General features: G+C 32.9%; 3 protein-coding genes across 6 annotated transcripts; 2 read left to right on the top strand and 1 right to left on the bottom strand.

Annotated features, from left to right (window-relative positions):
* Positions 1–1,300: 1,300 nt before the first annotated feature.
* On the top strand, positions 1,301–13,800 carry LOC107484520 (uncharacterized). 4 transcript variants are annotated; one of them, XM_052259929.1, is made up of 12 exons: positions 1,301–1,652; positions 2,176–2,226; positions 4,545–4,737; positions 5,671–5,762; positions 10,323–10,405; positions 10,525–10,574; positions 11,906–12,153; positions 12,248–12,460; positions 12,537–12,629; positions 12,710–12,811; positions 12,917–13,255; positions 13,527–13,800. In XM_052259929.1, the coding sequence occupies exons 5-12, from the start codon at positions 10,380–10,382 to the stop codon at positions 13,614–13,616; spliced, it is 1,161 nt and encodes a 386-aa protein (XP_052115889.1). In that variant the 5' UTR covers positions 1,301–1,652; positions 2,176–2,226; positions 4,545–4,737; positions 5,671–5,762; positions 10,323–10,379; the 3' UTR covers positions 13,617–13,800. The 4 variants fall into 4 exon arrangements, with proteins under 4 accessions (XP_052115889.1, XP_052115887.1, XP_052115890.1 ...); XM_052259927.1 differs by having other exon boundaries at positions 10,323–10,574; XM_052259930.1 differs by lacking the exons at positions 1,301–1,652; positions 2,176–2,226; positions 4,545–4,737; positions 5,671–5,762 and adding an exon at positions 10,029–10,170.
* On the bottom strand, positions 3,431–4,369 carry LOC107484519 (G-box-binding factor 1-like). Its single transcript, XM_052260579.1, has 4 exons — positions 4,357–4,369; positions 4,055–4,269; positions 3,592–3,717; positions 3,431–3,523 (listed from the first exon to the last, which is right to left on the bottom strand). Exons 1-4 carry the CDS (start codon positions 4,367–4,369, stop codon positions 3,431–3,433), a joined length of 447 nt encoding a protein of 148 aa, XP_052116539.1.
* On the top strand, positions 6,568–8,145 carry LOC110280498 (uncharacterized). The gene has a single exon (XM_021141565.1). It carries the CDS (start codon positions 6,568–6,570, stop codon positions 8,143–8,145), a length of 1,578 nt encoding a protein of 525 aa, XP_020997224.1.
* Positions 13,801–14,204: the final 404 nt, after the last annotated feature.

Below are 14,204 nucleotides of genomic sequence, written 5' to 3'. Positions count from 1 at the left end.
TTAAACGCCCAGCCAGGCACCCTGGCTGGCGTTTAAACGCCAGTTTTCCTTTCTCACTGGGCGTTTTGAATGCCCAGCTTTTTCCGTGTAATTCCTCTGCTGTATGTTCTGAATCTTCAATTCTCTGTATTTATTGACTTGAAAAGACACAAATTAAAAATTTTTTGGATTTTTAATAATGAGGAATAATCAAAATGAAACTAAGATCAAATAAACAATGCATGCAAGACACCAAACTTAGAAGTTTGTATACTATTGACACTAACAACTTGAGAATGCATATGAGAAACAACAAAACACTCAAGACAATAGAATTTAAAGATCAGAGCAAGGAAATCATCAAGAACAACTTGAAGATCAATGAAGAACATAATGCATGTAATTTTCAAAAATTAGAAGAATAAAGACATGCAATTGACACCAAACTTAAAATTAGACACTAGACTCAAACAAGAAACATAAAATTATTTTTTTGGTTTTAAGATTTTATAATTTTTTTGGATTTTTTTGAAAATTGAGTGAAAAAGAAAATAAGGATATCAAAATTCTTAATGAGAATTCCAGGAATCATGCAATGTTAGTCTAAAGCTTTAGTCTAAAGAAATTAGACATGGCTAGCCAAGTTTCAGTAGGACATTACATTCAAGAGCTAAATTGATGAGAATCAATCAGCTTTGGTGATGATAAGAACATCACCTTGAAACACTAGAATTCATTCTTAAGAACTCTGAAGAAAAATACCTAAGCTAAGCAACAAGATGAACCGTCAGTTGTCCAAACTCAAACAATCCCCGACAACGGCGCCAAAAACTTGGTGCACGAAATTGTGATCATCAACTTGCAATCTCAACTTTTTATCACAACTTCGTACAACTAACCAGTAAGTGCACTGGGTCGTCCAAGTAATAAACCTTACGCGAGTAAGGGTCGATCCCACGGAGATTGTTGGTATGAAGCAAGCTATGGTCACCTTGTAAATCTGAGTCAGGCAGATTCAAATGGTTATGGATGATTTATGAATAAAGCATAAAATAAAGATGGAGATACTTATGCAATTCATTGGTGAGAATTTCAGATAAGCGTTTGGAGATGCTTTGTCCCTTCCGTCTCTCTGCCTTCCTACTGTCTTCATCCAATCCTTCTTACACTACAGAAAAAAAGTTATATTGTAGGAGTTTGTTAACGGAAGTTTTAAAAAAATCCTACAAATTTAATTTTTAAAACAAACAGTTATCTTTCATTTTGTTAAGAGTTTTATTTCCAGCAGTTTTTATTTTAAATAGTAGGATTTTTAAAACTCCCCCAAAACTAAATCAATTCCCCAAACAATTTGGCAATGCAAAGAGCTCTTTCTTCCCGTGAAATCCATTTTCCCACCTCGCTAACACCCTTTTCTGCTCCCACTCTCCTGATATAGTAACTGCTTCATTCTTCATTGTTCACCTTTTTTCATTGATTGCTGCTGCTATTCGTGGTTGTGCCATTGCAACTGCCGTTCGTATCTTGCTGCTATTAGCGTTCCGATTGCTGCTGCTGTTGGCATTCCGGTTCCTGCTCCTATTGGTGTTTGCGTTTGTGTTGCTACTGATGTTCGTGTTCCATTGCTACTGATGTACACGTTCTTAGTTGCAGCTGTTCTTCCATAAAAAAAGGTATGTATATGAACTAATTAGGGTTTATAAACTATTTATCCCCTTTCTGATTAGTGCTTTGTATGACAATATCATGAATTTATGGCTCTAAATTTAAGTTTAATTGTGTTTCTATAATTTTTAATTCCATTTCAGTGGGTAATTGCTATTCCAATTTTTTGTCTTCTATTTGCATGTAATGGGCACATTATTATTATCATAGTGCATTGGTGATTTTTTTTCTTGCTTTTGATTGTTGAAAAGGAACGAAAAAAGGAATCTACAAGCATCTTAATCGATTTTCCATATCGAGCTCCTTAACGATATTTCTGCAAATTCTGCCATTTCACATTTTCACATTTGGCTTTTAGTTTCATATTGTTGATAGTAACACAAAATCAGTTATCACTATTGCTTAAAAATTGTTTCTTATGGTTACCGTTTTATGAATTTTTGATTTTTTCTTAGTAACACCTACTGGTTTTTCTTGTAGTTCATTCCTGTTTTTTTTTTCTTCTTACTTTTGATGTATTATATGTTGCAGGTTTCATTGACAAATGTACAAGGGCATCATCCCTACATTGGACAAGAAAAAGTAAGTTCTACCTATATGTTTAATCTGTTTTTTAAGATTATTTGTGTACAACAATACAACTTTATTAACATATAAGGACATAACTTGACTCATAGTATGACTATTAATAATACTAGAACAGGGTAAAATTAATACATGAAGTGTATATATATATATAATTGGAATTCTTATAATGTGATTAGTAATGGACATTGGTGCTGTAATAATTGGGTATAGCTTTAAAAGAAACTTAGTACAATATAATCAAACATATATGGCTTTTATTTTCTTGTTTCTTTGCATCCACTTCACTGGTATTTAGCTAATTGAAGTTCATAACAGTGGGTGAAGGGTCTTGATAATTTAGTTAGTTCAATCTATTTGAAATCAAAGTATTTGCAAGCACTTTATATAGAAGTATTGTTTAGTTTCATGCATGACTTGGTGTCCTGTTTCAAAATAATTGTGTTTGGTTTGTATCCTATATTCTGCTCTAGTTGTTTTGTATCACAATACTATGAATTTTTGTTTTCAAATTTATTTTTAATTTCATTAGTTTTGATATAGTAATTTTTTCAAATTTCAATCTGTTTCTGAATACAAGCAGGGACATTAATTAATTAAAAGCATAAAATAGTTTAGTTAACTTAGTTTTGGTTATCTTGCCATAGCTGTTGCCAGTTCATGCTGAATCAATTATTGTGGCTGAACAATTTGGACCAGAGTTGGTTATTCCTTCCCATAGAAAACATAAAATATATTCACTACTTTTTGTACCCAACTCACTTGTCTTCTCACTTCTCACACTACCATCACCAATATACTACTTTGCTCTTTTCTCATTTTGATTAATTAATTAACTAAATAAGGAGATCCAAAATTGCTATCATTTCAATTGTAGTCAATACTTATATTTTGTTGTTGTTATCACTTAATTAAGACACAATGACATTGGAAAAGCCTTGAACATCATTCAAGAGAAAAAGAAAATAGTTTCAGTCACAAATGACGTGTATAATAACAACATCAGGAGAATTACAATTGAGTGTTAATTAATGGTATGATAAAATTAGTGAACAAAGGAGAAAAATTATACTATATCCTATGCTCGATTAATTAATAGAACCGGCAGTGATAGAATTGCAGCTGCAAGTCTGTCTCTTCTAGCTCTGGGAATTGATCAGACCTCGGGATTTCCTTATAATGAAGATAACAAAAAGGTGATTTATTCGAGGCTGGCAACTGCTTCTGGTCCACATAACCTTTCCAACTCTTCCTGTTGACTGTTGACAGCAAAAGTATTGTTAGAGGACATAATCTAAGGTTTTAAGACCATAACCTGGTCAATGCTAATTCAGTTCAATAAAATTTGGAGGTGTAATTTACCTTGATGGAATTATTTTCAGCAGTAAGCTTCTTGCATTCTTCTAATACTATCTGAAGTTCTTCTCTCAGAGTCTGGCTCTCGTTTCCCAGTGACTCCACCTTTCTTTGCAACTCCTCGCACTCAGCCTGGTGGATACAACAAATGAAAAACATTGAAGGATGTCAAATTGTAGCTTTGGAAACACTGAATATTATTGATAACCCTTAACCATTGCTTGCTTGAAGATAACTGTAAACTACCTGCTTGCGTAGTCTTGACCTCCTAGCTAATTCTCTGTTAAGACTGTTTTCTTTTCTATCTCTTCGGGTCACGTTCGTCCTAAAAAAACCGAAATAGGTAAGGAAAGCTAAGGCTCTGCAAGGTAAAGGAAATAACTAAGAGATGCACAAGATAAAAAGGAAACGTTTTTTAAAACAAGGAATATATGGCCTGAAGTTCAAGAAGATAATGTGTAAATCATACTTGTATCCACTGTTCACCAAGTGCAACTTCACGTCCCATTATAGTAGGAGGGTTGACAGCTCCTAGGGCAGGTTGATTGTTTCTCAGTTTCGTAGCATCAGCCTTTGCAGAAGATGCATTCCACAAGTCCATTCCAATATTAAGATTAGTTGCAGCCATTGACACAGCAGCCTTTCCAGAAGATTGAGTTATGGCATTGTTCTGTGCATTGGCTCCTGAAAAAGTTCACAATTAAGACAAAATTGCTTGAGTAACCATGTAAAAATTAAAGATAGGAAAACATGCAGAAGAATGCAACATACCATTAGCAAGCATTTTGTCAAAGCTTCCTTTCTTGTTTGTAGCTGATTCCTTTCTTGTTTGTCAAAGCTTCCTTTCTTGTTAAAAATTTTAAACTAATTTTCAATTATAGCTTATCAAAAGTCATAACAATTATGTTAGATAATGAGTAGTTTCTAATATTAATTATTGGCTATTGCTTTGTGTGTAGACAACTCCTGAAATTGATCACACATATTGATTGATTGCTGCTGCTAATCACGGTTGTGCCCCTGCTACTCGCGTTCGTGTTGCTGCTGCTGTTCGTGTTCGCGTTCGGGTTTGGATTTGTGTTGCTGCTGCTGTTCGCGTTCCATTGCTGCTGCTATTGGCGTTCATAGTTGTAGCTGTGCTTCTATGCAAAGGTAACAATTTGATAGCATATATTTGAGCTTAGTAATTTGTTAGTGTTATTGAATTTTCCCAATTTGATATTTGGCTTCTTGAAAGATGAAATTATATTTAGTTATTCCAAGTTCATTTGAAACAGAGAATGCTTCATGCTTCATTAACTTTGACCTTCCTCGGTTCCTAATTAAAATGTTATGAGAAAATTTGAAGCAAATCTAATCTTCAGGAATTTAAAGCTTTCAATTTTTAAAAATTATGTTTTTTTTTCCTCCTCTAGACCTATCATGATGTTCTAGACTGGTAGAAATGATTTTTCTTACACAGATGAATTTTGCCATGACCTGTGAGATAGAATTTGGTGTTGCGGATTTGATTTGTGGGAATAGATTAGGGAAAATTAGATGATGAATTCCTTTATAGAATAAAAAAATGTAGATAGTTAAATTGTGAATATAAAAAAATAGAGATAGTCAGTTTTAAATTATTTTGACATGTCTATATAATGGAACTCTTCTTGAAAGCTGCATAGAATACCTTGCCATGTATACATACGAGTCAGTGCCACAACCACTTACAATTATTATTATTAGTGGTAAGAATCATATTATCATGCCCTACTAATTAAAAACAAAATATTAGTTACATGCTTAAGATACAGTCTTTTTTACTTAACTAATAAGTATATTTTATAGATAATAATAGCTACCGTTGATATTGATTTTCTCCTGTGATGCCTAAGATGTAGCTTTTGTCTCGCTGTCACAGCTTTGTATTTAAATTGAGTTCAACCTCTCTCTTATAGTTGAAGTTAAAATAAAGAGAACATTTTTATTTGTGATAATTGTGCCTTCTGTTGCATTTTGTTAATTAAAATTAAAATTTTCTTTTGCTGATGTTCATCCTAAACTATTTTTATCATTTTCTTTTTTCAAAAATTGTTTTTGCAGTATCTGAGTAGTTGATTTGGCATACTTGTTGCTCCTATATCACTGATACATTCGGATCTAAACCACACTATTCAGTTGATTCCTTTTATAAGGTAATTCTCTGCCTCAATAAAGTAATTACATGTTCTTTATTCTGAATAAAATATTATAGTTTTGAAATTCTATGTATATCATTTTTGGGATACTATTTTTGAAATATCTATTCTCCTTTTTATGTTTTAGTGATTTTTTTCTTTTTCTACTTTTCGATTTATTTAGTTGATTGGCAATGACTGAGCTCCAAAAATATTTTTGAACAGCATAAACTTTAACATAAAAAACATATAATAATATTCACAGGAAAACAAAATGTATAAAATATAACTCATTTTAGAATGTTTTTTGTCGAGTCTTGAATCGTTTAAAATATAATAACTTAATTATAACTTAACTTTTTATAGTTAGAATGCTTGTCATAAAATTTTATAAAATTTATTTTATTGAATATTGAATATATCTATGACTAAAAATTTAATTAAAAAACTAACCAAGTATAAAATAATACCCAATTAATTACATATAAAATAATTATTCAAATCCTTAAAGGTATTATGAAAAATTATATTTGCTTAGGATTTAGTTTAGAAGATTAAAACTTAAATAGTTGTAACTTGTTAAAATTTTCTATCACTCTACACCAATAAAATGACACCAATACTTAAAGAATAATTTAGTATTTCTGTGTAAAAAATTAAAAAAAATCAATGTGATATAAAATAACATAAAAAAAATAAACAACTTATTATAATGATTACGATGGCGAGATTTAATGTATTAATTACTTTACAAAACTAAATTACCTATTCCTTCTTTATGTTACAACCTTGTTTACTTTTTGGTTGAATAAATTAGTTACAAATGGATAGAACTTGGATTGAAAAACCTCGAACAACAAAGGAATACATGGATGGCATAATTGGATTTCTTGATTTTGCTTTTGCGAGAGCGGCCATTTCGGATAGAATATGTTGTCCATGTCCACGATGTGCATTTGGAAAATGGCATACAAGAGACACAGTTCAGGATCACCTGCTCTTAAAGCCATTTCCCAGAAACTATGTGATCTGGAATCGTCATGGTGAGATACAACCTGTTGAGCCAAGTAGTGTAGAAGTGCAAGCGCCACCATCTCAAGAGAATCCGCTAAATACATTACTGCATGATGTATTCGGCCACCATGGGGATGAAGGTATAATGGGATTAAATGATGCAGTTATACCCGATGGAGATGAAGACATCGCAGATGGAAGATTACATGAGGGCTCCTTTGATGATGGTAGTGAGTTCAATGAATTTTTAAAAGACGGAAATGAAAAGTTGCACGAGGGCAGTAAATGCACAAAGTTGGAGTTTATAATCAAATTGTATCACATAAAGGTCTTGTGTAGAATAAGTGATAAGGCCATGACTATGATATTGACTTTGTTGAGAGATACTTTCGATGGAATACAACTGCCTTCTAGTTTTTATAAGGCCAAGCAAGTAATTTGCAAACTCGGCCTAGAATATACTAAGATTGATGCTTGCCCAAATGACTGTATGTTATATCTGGATGACACTCCAGATAACATACAAGATACATGCAAGTATTGCGGTATATCTAGATGGATCCCTAAGAAAAAAAAGAAAAAGCAAGCTGCAAAAGTTTTGCGATACTTTCCACTGAAGCCAAGGTTGAAAAGGTTATATATGTGTAGCAAGACGGCTGAGCACATGCAATGGCATAATTCTGCACCTGCAAGAGATGGATTACTGAGACATCCAAGGGACGGTGAAGCATGGAAGAATTTTAATGCGATGCACACACTATTTGCCGAAGAGCCACGAAATGTTCGCCTAGGTCTTGCAATTGATGGTTTTAATCCCTTCGGAGCCTTGAGTTCTACTAATAGCGTTTGGCCTGTGTTCTTGATTCCATATAATCTTCCACCTTGGATGTGTATGAATCACACTTCTTTCATCTTATCAATGGTTATTCCAGGAAAGAAGTCCCCGGGAAATAAGATAGATGTGTACTTGCAGCCCCTTATAAATGAATTGAAAGATTTATGGATTGATGGTGTGGAGACATTTGACTCATCATCCGGAAACACATTTAGAATGCATGCAGCTCTTATGTGGACAATAAGTGATTTTCCTGGGTTAGGTATGCTATCTGGTTGGAACACACACACCGGTTTAGCTTGTCCCACTTGTAACTTTGATTCTTTTCCTTGTTATCTCCGTCATAGTTCTAAATGGTGCTTCATGGGTCATAGACGTTTTTTGGGAAGAAATCATAGATTTAGACTGAATCGTGTTCGTTTTGACGGAAGCACAGAGGAGCGTGGTCCACCTAAGAAGTTATTAGGTTCTGACATTCTTGAACAACAACAGGATGTTGAAACACGAGATCAGCAACGAGAAGAATCTCGTAGTGGTGGGAAAAGACCTTGACGAGAAGTTAAGCAGTGGAACAAGCGAAGCATTTTCTTTGATCTTCCGTACTGGAAAACCAATTTGTTGCGTCACAATCTGGACTTTATGCACATTGAGAAGAATGTGTGTGATAACATTTTGTACACTTTGCTTAATGACAAAGCAAAATCAAAGGACAATCTCAAGGCACGGAAAGATTTGAAAGAAATAGGCATAAGGCATGATCTCTGGCCAAGTGACAATGGATCATATCATTTATCTTTATTTTCACTAACACGTGACACCAAGAAGCTATTTCTTTCGGCATTGAAGAATGTTGTGCTACCAGATGGATACTCAAGTAATATTTCGAGATGTGTGGATGAAGGACAGAAAAAAATTTTTGGATTAAAAAGTCATGACTGTCATATTCTTTTGGAGGAATTGTTACCAATAGCAGTTCGTCATTTGCTGCCGGATCATGTTACCGCAGTATTGGCTGAGTTTGGCTCATTCTTTAAGATCCTTTGTGGGAAAAGCTTAAGTAACTCTGAACTTGACAAGCTCCAACAACGCATAGTGGTCGTCCTTTGCCAGTTGGAAATGTTATTCCCTCCATCATTCTTTACCGTCATGGTTCACTTGACAGTCCATCTAGTAGATGAAGCAAAGCTCGGAGGTCCAGTGCATTATCGATACATGTATCCAATTGAGAGGTAAAATATTTTGTATGATGAACTAAAGATCGTTAGAATTGCATCTCTAGTCATGTCATTTTTACTTGATTTTTTTATATTATTTTAGGGAGTTAGGCCATCTAAAATCCCATGTGCGGAATAGAGCACAAGCAGAAGCATCTATTGCCGAAGGATATTTAGCTGAGGAATGTCTCACTTTTTGTTCTCGCTATTTTGAAGATATAGAGACAAGGTTCAATAGAGCTAGACGTGTATGTGATGACCCGCTTGACAAGGGATGCTCAAAATCTTGTCTCTTTCCGCCGGTGGGTAAAGCAGGGAGTTCTGGTACAATTTTTACATTGAATGAAAAGCAAAAGCTACAAGCCCATAGATATGTGTTACTAAATTGTCCAGCCGTCAAGGATTATGTGAAGTAAGTAAAGATAGAGGTTATTTGCATTAATATATTCAAAATCTATATTCGTGAGTGACGTACTCTGAAATCAAATTAATTCCTAATGCAGTGAATTTAGAGAATACATAAGAAGAAGTTCAAAGGGAAGGAGACCGAACCCCACAGACATAGAGAAGAGAGTATTTAAGGAATTTGTTTCATGGTTTGAAAAACGAGTAAGTTACTAAATTATTAGAGTTTATGAAATGGAAAAGGTGTTAAGATATAAATGTTTTAACCCTCATAACTTATCTCAATTTCAGATAATGAACCCAGATACCATAGAACAGTTGTCTATTGACATCAAATTTTTAGCACGAGGCCCCTTATCAAATGCAACGAGATATAGTGCTTGTAAAATAAATGGTTGCACATTTCGAACTATTGCTCGTGAAGAAGGTTTGAGGACACAGAATAGTGGAGTATATTTAACCTCTAGCACACCATGTGTTGCAAGTCGAGTTGACAAAAATTTAAGACAAGGTGATGTACCCTATTATGGCAAGTTGGAGGATATAATTGAGGTTAGCTATTATGGGCGATTCACTGTTGTTCTCTTCAAATGTAAATGGGCTGATTCCACTCGACATAGAGGATATAGAAGAGATCAATGGCATTTTCATTGTGTTAACTTTGAAAGACCAATTCATACCGGTGAACATGAAGAAGATGAGCCTTATATTCTAGCGTCACAAGCATCAATGGTATACTATGTAGATGATGTCGTTAACAAAGGATGGAGTATCGTTGTTCATTTAAAACCAAGAGATTTGTATGAAATGGGTGATGAAATTGAAGAGGCTGCAGATGAGGACGAGCCACATCAAGAGCAAGCTCTTGATCAATATTTTGGTAACAGTGATGAATACATTCAATTGGCAACAAACCACTTGATCGATGACGTAGTTGACTCATAATGAGAAATCTAAGGTTAAAGCTTATTTATATATTTGTTAATTTTAAGGTTATGGTTAATCCGTTGGCTTGTTCATAAATTTTATCTTTGGCCTAATTTTTGTGTGAAATATAACATGCTTTTTGAGTTATTTTCTCTAACTATTTGTTGTTAAATTCATTTACAGCAATGCCGAAGTGTAAATGGTTTACTAATCCCCTGAGATCAGCTCCTCAACCTGAAAATGGTTTTGATCAGACTAACGACGAGGTATTTCACAATTCACCTACGGATATCTCACCACCTAATCATGATTCAACAATACAAAGCAATCCGGATAGTAATATAGATCATTCACTGCCTAACCAAGGATCCCAAGAATATACTAGGCCCTTTGGTGGACATCAATCTTCTGAATATTGGACCGTGGAGACAGTAGGTATGGTGCATAATAAACTTAATTTCTCATGCTGAGTTGCTAAATAAGTGCTTTCTATATAAATGCAAATTTTATATTTTTAATCTTTATATATAATATATTTTTTTGTACAATCTCTTGTATGAAAGTAGAAAAGTGATGCATTGATAGCTGAACATGCACTATGCCAATTTTTACAGGTCTAATGCTGATTATTTAGCTTTCTATGTGGCTATGGTTGAATAATATTAAAGTTTACTTATTTTGAGGCATATGATAAAGACTTCAATTGTACGGAAATGTTGCCCAAAATATTTTTACTAAAAATCTTAAAATTTTCACCCAACTCCCGAGGCATAAAATGAAAATACGAAATAGTATTACTCCTATAATATTACTAGATGACAAAGTGATATGCATATGCATGGTTCTGGCTTTTGTGAAATCACATTATTTATCATCAAATCATTATGATCTTTTCCCTTTCAAATTTCTTTTCTTTTTGTCCAAATTGTTATTTATTCATCTTTTCCTTGTAGTAATAATAAAATTTGGATAGAAAAATAATGAGTGTTTGTCTGGTCAATATTGCAAATTGCTCTCTGTCTCTGTCTCTCTCTCTTTCTCAATTAGATGTCCATTTAATTAACTTGTTCTCTCTCTCAATTAGATGTCCATTTAATTAACTTGTTCATTAGTTACTTTATAATTTAAATAATATAATGATCATACCCAATAATTAAGGTGGCTAAATTGCATTCTTAATTAAGTGATATCTCAATCCAAGTTGGCCATTCGTAAGTAAGACTAAATTAATTCAAGATTGTATTCCACTGCTAAATCTTTTATGTTTTTCGGTCCACACTATATATATATATATATATATATATGTACTTACCATTTCAATTTGTTTATTTTTAGGATCTAATCCACAGCTGAACAGTGGTGCCCATATGATTTACACGAGTTGTTGATAAATTTGAAATTTTTTATTTTTTCTTAAGGTGTACTCATATGAACTGCGAAATATTCTTGATTCTTGGAGAGTTCATTTTTATTTTTTTTAGGGGCACCTAACAAATGTTCTGTTGCAAACTTAGTCTTCTTTTACTCAAGTGATCTGTTTCTTTCTTGATCCTAGTGTCTAGGAGTGAAATTTTATTCTGGGATTTGTAATGTCCTTTGTGTTACATGTGGATTCTTCATAATTGTTTAAAATTTAAAAGCTTTTAATTGTAAAATGTTTAAAAATTTAATTTTTAAAAGTAAATGTGTACTTACATATAATTAATTTTATATGCAAATACTTTGTGTTTAAATTTTTAATTTAGTTTAAAACTTTGGAAATAAAGGCACAGATGGAACTATTAAGACTAGAAGGCTAAAAGTTAAAGAAATGGATAACTTATCTAGAGATGAGCAAGTTGTTGTGAACTTTGAAGATGAACAAGCTATTGGAGAAGCCCAAGGTTTGCTTGCTGGATATCTAGGAACATTGGCAGTTGATTGTAAGTTATTTCCAATCAATTTCTCAAAGTGGTCAGGACCTTTAGGCATACCTCGATCTAGATTTGAAGAGTGTTTTAGTAACTTGCTGAAGGTATATATTTGAAATATTTAGTTTTACTAAATTCCTATTAAAATTTTCTATTGTTAATGATATCTTGTTATTTATGTATGATTCTTTTTTATAGCCAAAATTTCATTTCAAAATTTCTGAGGGCATTGCAAAGCGATATTGCAAGCTTAGCCTTGCAAAAAAGTGGTCACAACATAGAATTAAGTTATGGAAAGAGTTCTATGATCCATGCATGAGTAGACAAGCACTCATTGATAATGTCCCGGTCGGCATCGACAGAGATCAATGGGCATCTTTTGTTCAGTATCGGTTTCTACCTTCTACAATGGTAACATGCTAAAATTTTCAAAATATAATATTAATACGTAATCACTTTTCTAATCTTCATTTTTCTTTTTTTATAGGAGATGTGTAGGAGAAATAAGGAAGCTCGCAAGAAGCAAACAATTCCCCATACTGGTGGCTCGAAACCCATCTCAAGGAAAAGACATGAAATAGTATGAACCATCAATCATTTTTCGTTTTTACTAAATTATGATATGCTCTTTAACTATTTTTTTTATATTCTTTTGTATAGTTTTTAGAAACCGGTCGAAAAATTAGCCGTGGAGAAATGTACATAGAAACTTATAAGAAGAGAGATGGGTCGTTTGTGACTGATGAAGCAAGGGATATAGCAGTAAGTTGTACTTTTTGGTCTATTTTAGTACAAAGTGTTACTTCAAAATCTGCCAAACCTTAATGTTATTTTGTTATATTTTTGTTGCTTAAATCTCAAATGCAGGAACAAATTGAAGTACTTATGACTCAAAATGAGAAAGCTGAATCTAGACCATCTACAAATGATGCTATTGGAAAAGTGTTTGGGGAGGAGCATTCTGGTAGGGTGCGATGCATGGGAATGGGAGCAACACCTACTAATACTTTCAGAAATGGCAATCATCCTAGCCAGTTAGTTAATTCTTCAACTTCAATGTCATCTACTACCAATTACTCCCAAGCTGATTTTAAGCGTTTGGAGTCTAAATTTGATGGGACATTAGCTGCATTCAAGGCTTATTTTCTTGCTAAAGAAGGAAGAATTCCTGTTGAACTTACTAGTATATTTGACCATGGAACTCAGGTAAATTGCCATCTCTCGTCAAATCTATGTTGGACTAATATTTTTAAAAATTATGATAAATGATAACCGTTATATTATGCTAATGTTCTAGCATGGTATTAGTCTCGTATATTCTCACTTTTACATGCCTACTCTTACTAATTTGTTGTTCAAGTTTTTCACACAAGAAAAGGTTAATGCCTTTTTAACATTTTTGGTCTTTGAATTGTCGTTATAGTGTCATAGATGTGAGAATTTTTATGTTGACATTTCTATTTTTAATTTATTTTAGGCTAATGATATTGAGAACGAAACTATTACACCGACAACAGGAAGAACATCATCAGGAGGAAGCAATAAAAATCGTGAAGACATTGTTTAGTATTGCTTTAAAGATTGATTAGTTGTTTATTGTTCCACCTTTGTTAGGGTATTATGTTGCATTTTTTTATTAAACAAACTTATTCAAGTAGAGAACTCATTAGTGGTAGTTGTGAGTTTATATTATTTTAGCTTATTTAATTTTTAGGAGTAGATATATAAAGACAGTGATGATTCAGATATTATGCATTTTATTATAATATAAAAAAGTTATTATTTATTTTAATGGGTTATATTTTAGCTTTATACTTTAAAGATTTTTATTCTTATTAAATTTTGGATTCTAATAAATATTATATAAAATAAGAAAAAACTATATATATCATAGTATAAATATTTTGGCATTACATTTCAAATTGTGGGAGTTTACAACTCCAACAAAAAAAAATTTGTTTTAAGTTTACCATATTTGCGGGGGTTTAAAACCCCCACAACATGAATAAAAAATGCTGCAACACAAAACTGTTGGAGGTCTTCAGAAACCGACGCAATTTAGTTGAAACCCCCGCAAACAGCGGGGGGCAAAAAACGCCGCAATTTGGATTTCAAAATTGCGTCGGTTCTGATAAAACCCCCGTAAAATATTGCA

Source organism: Arachis duranensis, chromosome 4 (assembly GCF_000817695.3).
Source record: "Arachis duranensis cultivar V14167 chromosome 4, aradu.V14167.gnm2.J7QH, whole genome shotgun sequence".
NCBI classification, from domain to species: Eukaryota; Viridiplantae; Streptophyta; class Magnoliopsida; order Fabales; family Fabaceae; genus Arachis; species Arachis duranensis.
This window is presented reverse-complemented; position numbering and strand designations above follow the sequence as displayed.

Excerpts from the sequence above, each read along its gene's own strand:
- LOC110280498 (XM_021141565.1), top strand. The coding sequence starts at position 6,568 with ATGGATAGAACTTGGATTGAAAAACCTCGAACAACAAAGGAATACATG.
- LOC107484519 (XM_052260579.1), bottom strand. Across the intron at positions 3,718-4,054 it reads TTGGTGAACAGTGGATACAA|GCTGAGTGCGAGGAGTTGCA; the intron begins GTATGATTTACA and ends TGTATCCACCAG. Across the intron at positions 3,524-3,591 it reads CTGAAAATAATTCCATCAAG|ATTATGTCCTCTAACAATAC; the intron begins GTAAATTACACC and ends TTAAAACCTTAG.
- LOC107484520 (XM_052259927.1), top strand. The coding sequence starts at position 10,325 with ATGCCGAAGTGTAAATGGTTTACTAATCCCCTGAGATCAGCTCCTCAA. Across the intron at positions 12,812-12,916 it reads ATGAAGCAAGGGATATAGCA|GAACAAATTGAAGTACTTAT; the intron begins GTAAGTTGTACT and ends TCTCAAATGCAG. Across the intron at positions 13,256-13,526 it reads TATTTGACCATGGAACTCAG|GCTAATGATATTGAGAACGA; the intron begins GTAAATTGCCAT and ends AATTTATTTTAG.